The sequence below is a fragment of the Lycorma delicatula genome, chromosome 3 (assembly GCF_047948215.1).
Source record: "Lycorma delicatula isolate Av1 chromosome 3, ASM4794821v1, whole genome shotgun sequence".
NCBI lineage: Eukaryota > Metazoa > Arthropoda > Insecta > Hemiptera > Fulgoridae > Lycorma > Lycorma delicatula.
In genome coordinates, this window is record NC_134457.1 from 126,592,916 (window position 1) to 126,601,231 (window position 8,316).

The following is an 8,316-nucleotide window of genomic DNA, read 5'->3' on the forward strand; positions in this document are numbered from 1 at the left end:
TTTAACTATCAGACATTTCTTTTAGAGACACGCAGTGATTCTTGTATTTTCTATTTATGCCAGTACTGTAACTGATACATTTATGCCAGTAACATAAACTGAAAAGTAAAACTTTGTGATCATCTTCTGAAGAGCAAACCATAATTACAAATTCCAGAAATAAATATAAATCATACAAAGTACCTGTGCTTTAGTACAATAATCAAGACAAACTGATACCTGTTATTTCAAATGTACCAAGTAATGATCAGTTAGTGAAATTGTAGGATGTCCAAAGAATGGGATGTAGTAAGACATCAGATGTAATTACTAAATTTTGAGACTTGTAAAACATGAATCCCGATTCTGTAAAACATGAATTCTCAGAAAAAAAGAACAGTTATTACTCTAAACTAGAAGATAAGATATTACTCTCTACCTTCAGATAAAATAACTTTGCCAGTAGCTAGATTTATAAATTTTCAGAATTTATGCAATAAACATCTAATATCCCAAAGATATAATCAAGAAATTTCAATGCCATGTAAATCATCAGTTCCTACTGTTCTATTTTGAAGTTTACAAAGAAAATTACAATGACAGCTAAAAATGAAAATCTAATGATAGCATAAAAAATTCATCTGAAATAATCTAGATAGGAATTTAAAGGATTTTCATTCGAAAGAATAAAAACAAAACTACTAAATCTTAAGCCAGCTGTTGGCGTTATAGTGATTTAAAATATTAAAGTAAGGTAATTTTGGAGTTCATTTTTAACAGCTGAATTAGTTTTGTACAGACTCAAGCCGACCATTCCTGAAACATGTGGTTAATTCAACTCCAACCACCAAAGTACACCGGTATCCACTGTCTAACATTCAAATCTGTATAAAATAAACTTTTATTTTATATTTTAACCTAAAATATATTTTCTTTTTATTAGAAAATTAAATTATTATAACCATAATTTGATTAAATAATTAAAAATAATGAGTAGGCTCTACAACACAAGGATTAAATTTAAACTTACTCACCATTGAGACTAACTGCATTAGCGCATTTGAAATATACACCAATATAAAATCAACATAACCTCAAACTGAGGTTATGTTGTCGACCTTACATTGAATGCAACTTAAGAACGATTCAACCGATCGTCATCAAATTTTCACATGCACATCAGACATACTACTTCAGCATATTTTAATTTTAATGATTTAGTAGTTTTGGAATTTTTCGAGCCATAAATTTTACACTTGTATGTAACGAAATTACATTTTAAGTGAGTAGTATTTTCGTATTCTTCATATCTATAAAACGTAAAGAAAACTTAATTTCACCTCCCCAACCCAACGAGCGACCAAAAGTAATACCGTACTTTTCTTTGAAAACTCGGTAAAAAAGGCAGTAAAAAAATATTATTTTGTAAGGATGATTATCCCAGGAACTATTGGATCTTTTAGTTTTTGTGTAACTGTTATACTTTGTAATAACTACTTTTTATAAAACTTATTTTAATGTATCATGTTTTAAATTAGTTTAAAGTTTTTTTAAAGTATATAAGTAAAATAACTATTGCAAAATACACTTATAATCTTGATTTTATAGAATGAAGTATTTTTATCCGACAATACTACAAATAGGGTTATGTATTAATACATTAGTGGATGTAACCCACCGGGTTGATCTAGTAGTGAACGCGTCTTCCCAAATCAGCTGACTTGGAAGCCGAGAGTTCCAGCGTTCAAGTCCAAGTAAAGTCAGTTATTTTTACGGATTTGAATACTAGATCGTGGATACCGGTGTTCTTCGGTGGTTGGGTTTCAATTAACCACACATTTCAGGAATGGTCGAACTGAGACTGTAAAACACTGCACTTCATTTACACTCATACATATCATTCTAATTCGTCCTCTGAGTAATACCTGAACGGTAATTTCCGGAAGCTAAACAGGAAAAAGAAAAGTTAAGTGGATCTACGTTTGTGCTATCACTATCAAATAATTCCTTTCATTTCCACAGTTAGTTTTATTTAAATAAATAGTTATTGAAAAAAAAATTATTTAAATTAATTATGAAAATAAAATTGAAGGTCGTATAATAAGTTTTTAAACATGCAAATCTAATTTGAGCAGATAATTTAATTTTTGTCAGTATCATGAGTTTGATTGAACCCGAGACTTCCTGTGAGGTTACTATAGGATCGCATCCGAAAAATATTTCTGCGTAATTAAGAATCCTTTTTCTTGCGTATTCGGATATTTTTGGGTGGTATATCGAGGGTGTGGGGAAATTTGAAATTGAAGTTAGATGAAGTAATAAATTTGATATTGTTCTGGGAAGGAGACTGATAAAAAAAATAAATAAAAATACGAAAAATAAAAATATCTAATATTGATTGCTTTCAATCATTGTAAATTTTACTTCTTTCTTTCATATTTCATAGATAAAAATAATAGAAATTTTACTTTGAAATACAGTGCAGTATTGATGATTAAGAAAAATACTTATTATAAAATTGCTAAATTTTAAAATTGGCAAGGTCTCAGGATGAATTAATGCTTAAGAAAAATATTTAATTTTTTGCATGTACAATCCTTGAAGATCATAAACATTATCACCCAATAAAAATATTCAGCGAATTTTGATAACAATCAAGGCACACTTATAAAGTTTATTTCAGAGGTATAATAGAAAAGTGAATTGTGTAATGTAATTTGGGAGTAACTAAGGCAATAGAGATCAGGATATGAAATTAATTTATAACGGAGTATTTCCAGGTGCGATGATTACGATTGTTTTAAAATATATTATACGATTTTGTAGGCGTCCCCAAATTTTTTTTATTTAAGTAAAGTCATATTAAATTATTAAATATATATTAAATTGTATTTCCATCTGTAATTTTTTTTATTTTAATAAGTAAGAAAACTGGCTGCTTGGATTATTAACAAAAGACGTACTTTGTACTTTCACACGAAAAAATCTACTTTGATTACTGTTAAAAAATACGGGGAATACCGCCATTCATAAAATACATTACGCATTTAAAAAGATCAACGTTATTACTTTTTTATATTTAATTGTTTTTTTGTGAATTTGTGATGAAAGTAAAGGAAATAAATACTTGGAAACATTTTCTGTGATTATTTTGATGCACTGTGACGGAGGTCGCTGATCTATGATAGGCACAGGTCGGGGAATCACCACTAAAGCTCCTGGTTTTGTATATTAATGGCTGCAATGAATGCTTTACTATCATTGCATCTTTACATTTTGTGTGAATCAGTAATATTTTATTTATTGAATAATCTGTGTCATCTATAAATATCTTTGTAAGTACCAAAATAATATTTTTGTTAATTTATAGACAGATATTAAAATTAACTAAATAATCACTAATCAAATAAAGTTTTCAAACATAAAATAGAATTTAATAGCTTTCAATTTTATTTACTTAATAAGTACGCCTTCTAGTTAAAAGAAAAATTAAAAAAAAAAATATTGCGAGAAACAACCACAAAAACAAAACTTTAACTTGACTATTGGTAAATTCAATATTCGAATTGTCAGAATTGTAGATAGTATTTTTTTAATTTTGAATAATTAAATTGGAATAAAAGTAACAATCATTAACAAATATGATATGTAAAAATATATATCAAAATAATTATATAATAAAATATAAATATATACCAGCGAAATATTTCGCTGGTATATTTTAGAATTGTATTAATCTACGACGTTTTACAGAATACCCGTTAAAAATATGAAAATGAATAATATATGATTTTTGTACTTATTTAATTAAAAATATAAATGTATAATATTTGTTTAAAAATATAACCAACCGTTTAATATAAAAAAAAATATTTATATTATTAATGCTTTAAATACGAACAACGAAATTTACGAGAAATCTCTAGTTTATAAATGAATCACTGTTTATTTTTTTTACAAGTAATTTCTGATGCTATGTAACCTAAACCTAAGTAATATATTATATTATGTCCCACCCGGAATTGTACAGAACTGTAATAACTTTAGTTTTATTTATTTATTTTTGCATTGTTACCCTGTCGTAATTTCTCTTAGCCACAGATTCAATTTATGAATGTTAGTAATGCCATAAAAAAAAACACCGTGTAATAATAAAAATTAAAGAAACATTGACAAATAACTTAACGGGATAGTAACCATATATTTTATTTATTCCATTATTCGACTACTTTATGAAAATTCTTTGGGAATTATTAATGTTACCAAAATATAGCTAACTGTTAATCTATAAATTAATCGTAAATTAAAACATAATTACTCCAAAAAATGGCATTTCATTTGTGTTGAAGCTAAGATAGTGTAGACTATACCTTGCTCTTTATTTATTTTATCATAATCTACGCAAAAGTCATTAATCTGCCTGATTTTTAGCTAGAGCTTACATTCTAAAATTATTTATGTATTTAATAAAATACAAATTGAAGTGGGTTTTGTTTTATGTTATTTTAATTAAAAAATAAAAATCTATTAATTTCAACAGAAACTTAAAGAGTTTGCTGTAATTTTAAAAAGCGAGTGTACTAAATAAATAGAAAACTAGAAGAATATCTTAAACGATCATACAAGTATCAACTTTTTTTTGTAATTAGAAAAATACTTAACTAACTGATAACAAAATTACCAGATTTAGAAGTAAAAAATAATTTTTTTGTATAGTTTTCCTTTACAGAAATTAACATTTAAAAAATATTATTGTTTAATATTTATTTAGTTGTTAAATTTAATGCTGTAAAATTTTGTAAATGAACATCTTATTAATATTACTTTCTTTTTTTTTTTTTAAATAAAGGTTAAGATGAAGTTGGTAATATTCACTGCAGCATTATTAGTATGCATTATTTCAACTTTATCAACAGCTATACCATTATACGAAGAACAACTACCGTATGAAACTGAAGATACATTTGAAACGGTAAGATCAAATATTTTATGAATAATATTTCAATGTTTAGTTGATATGATTAATTTTTCATATTCAAAAAAGAATCATTACTGATAAAGAAAGTTCAAGGTTAACTTATATTTTTGAATTATGTATATCAATTCTTATAAACATTTCAAATTTTTACTGAAAATGATTATCTTTATTGATTCAGATAGATTCAGATACCTTAGGATCTTTATCTCTAAAACTGTTTGCAAAAATATCGCCAAAGCTTATTTCAAAAGTACAATAAAAGTATATATTAAATTGAAGTCACACTCTGTGGTGTTTATAAACAGAATTGTAAGCAAACTTGGATGATTATTGTATTTTCGTACTGAATACTACGTAAGAAAATTAAAAGTGATGGGATTCAAGTAGTTGAAATACGTATTTATTCAACATACAGTGAACATCACATCTCATAACATCAAACTCAAAACATTTTTAATTTTAACATTTTACAGGGCCTTAAAACTAATGGTACCTTAAAATGGTATATTTTACCTTAAAAATAGTATATTTTTGGTATATTTTAATATGGTTTTCTACATTATAGGTTTTGAGAGAAAGGAGATCACCGGAGGAGAAAGGAAGTATTGTCCTAACAGGAAAACATACTCCTGGTCAAGGTAATACTCTAAGAGGGGAGTACAATTACAATTTGTGGCAAGGAAGGAATGGTGCAAAACTGGATGCTAATGCTTTCTACCAAAGAAACTCTGGTAACTTCCCAGGACCAAAACATGACAGAGGAGGCGGAGTTTCGTTTTCAGTTCCCTTTGGAGGCTAAAAATGAAATTCCTATAGTTTAATATTATTTTTATTAACTTATTATTTTTGTTATTTATTTACATAATAAACTTTTATTAAAATCTACTTCCTCAAATTATTTCTCCATATTTCCTGTTTGATATTAGTTTATACGATGGTATAAATTTATACCTTGCTTATGCCTTTTATAATGAATTAGATGTGTACATATAGTATTTGTAAACTATATTACCTTTTTATACATGGTTTAACAAACTTGAGACAGACTAGTCTTACACAATATCTACAATAATTCACTGCAGCTATACTTAAAATTGTGTAAGACTATGATCAATAAAATTATGTACTTAGTACAGAACTCATCTATGAATTTTCATATGGTTATCATTACCATAAGTTCAACACTTGAATCCTTGACACAAAATATTGAACAATTTATGAAAGATAAATAAAACATTTATCTTGAATTTCAAAATATTCTTTTATAACAATTCAAAATACAACAACTCTTTTATAACAAAATATTCTGTTACAACTGATTATAAAGACAATTAAATTTAAAGTGTTGGGTCTTATTCAGTCCTAGGCTAATATTCCTGAAGGAATGCAAAATTGAAAACCAACACACCAATAATACAGCCATTAAACCAATGAAAAGTTTCCACCAGCTTTTACTAAACTACTCTAATAAGACTGATCAACAATGGTGCTGACCAAAAAATCAATTAACAGGTTATATTAATTTATTTATAATACAATAAAGTGTTCATTACTGTAAGAATTTAACTACTGACATACACACTAACATTCGGAGTTTTATTATTCAGTAGAAATATAAATTTTAATTTATTGAGGTATTTAAACTACATATTAACCTAAGAATTATTTTCTTAGAATATTTCCAATACAGGTTACACATACTATATTAATTTGTGAAAGAAACTGTAGATGTTTATTAATGATGAGGGATGAATTTTCATCATGTGAAAATATCACATGTGTATCATATGAAAATGCTTATCTGACCAAGATTCAAACCCAGAATAAGGGACAGAGGAACTATTACTCCACCACAGAATATAGTAATAGTGTATTACTACTATTACAACATGAATATTTTGTTTTTGTTTAAATTTATGCAATTTTCAGTTTATTAAAAATCAAATTCAATGAAATAAGAAAAACCTTAGTACAGTTTAAAAGTGTATTTTGCACAATAGTTGTTATTTATTGAAATATTGTGATAGTCTGGAGTAAAATAATGATTAACGGATGATTTATAAGAGAATAACCATACACATGCAGTAAAAGTGAGTAACACTCACTTATGTTACTTCCATGTGTGATAAATGCCAGGTAGTGCAGTTTTTCTAATCCATGACAAAGTTTACATGGTTACATATTATCTGTGTGTTTATTGATATTTACTTAGAACTATGAAAAGAATGTTGAAATCAAATGCATGTGAATTGCATATGCATAGTGCTATTGTTTATATGTAATTAACATTTGATATATATACAAATTAATTTTTTGTACGTTTTTACTATAATTAAATTTACTTCTAGATACAATTATTTGATGTTTCAAAATTATCTGCCAACATTACCAAGCTATTATAAACATTCACTAACATGTTATTCCATTCTCTTTTTTATTACTTATCATTAGATTACACCTATTAGTCATCTTCACTTAAGTTCATACACCAGCATATTAGAGTTGTCCTTTCATTTTGAATACCTTCCCACCTTATTTTAAAGTAACCTTATTTTTATAATAAAAATTTTATTATGAACATTTATTCAGGTAGGAACAAATTAATGGTTTTTTCTAATACCACAAAAACCAAATATAAAATTACAGTATAAAATACTTTTCAGAATAAAGTATCAATGAACAGGGTAACTGTTAGTTATATCAAAAGTTATTTTGATCAGTACTAAATAAAACTAGAAAATTTACTTTATTCAAAGTAAATTTTCTTTGGTATATGCACCAAAATCAGTACAGAAGACTGCATTCAAAATTTTAATGAAGCTTTAAAAATTCATTCATTATTTTCAGTTAATAATACAACAATAATAAGTGAAGTAAATTTTCACCATATACTGCATGTATAAAAAAAAAATTGGATGTAGACACAACTGAGTTCCTTGCATTCCTACTACATACACATTTTTTTGCTACATTTCATTTGAAAATGACAACTGTACAATTGCACTGTGGTGGACACCACATTGCATCACATTTTTTTATGATCTTTGAATCACCTTTTTTTTATTATATAATTATGTATAGTTTCATTTCACACTGATTGTTTATGAAGTAGTTATATTTATACCATAATGAAAGTTTATTATGAACTTAATAAAGTTCATAATTGTGTTTCAGACAATTTTAAACATAGCACAAGAAAAACTGAATTATCTGAAAATTAAATTATGCTTGTTAGAATGTGTGGAAAAATTATATTTTACAAATACTCGATGTATACATTATTCATCCTAAAAGGACATTTATAGGATTCATACCATTTGATTAACACAAACATGCAGGAAAAAGACCAGGTACTAAAT

The 8,316-nt window shown here is 26.3% G+C and overlaps 1 protein-coding gene across 1 annotated transcript; it reads left to right on the forward strand.

Annotated features, from left to right (window-relative positions):
* Window positions 1–3,157: 3,157 nt before the first annotated feature.
* On the forward strand, window positions 3,158–5,842 carry LOC142321979 (uncharacterized). Its single transcript, XM_075360545.1, has 3 exons — window positions 3,158–3,314; window positions 4,829–4,951; window positions 5,523–5,842. The coding sequence occupies exons 2-3, from the start codon at window positions 4,835–4,837 to the stop codon at window positions 5,754–5,756; spliced, it is 351 nt and encodes a 116-aa protein (XP_075216660.1). The 5' UTR covers window positions 3,158–3,314; window positions 4,829–4,834; the 3' UTR covers window positions 5,757–5,842.
* Window positions 5,843–8,316: the final 2,474 nt, after the last annotated feature.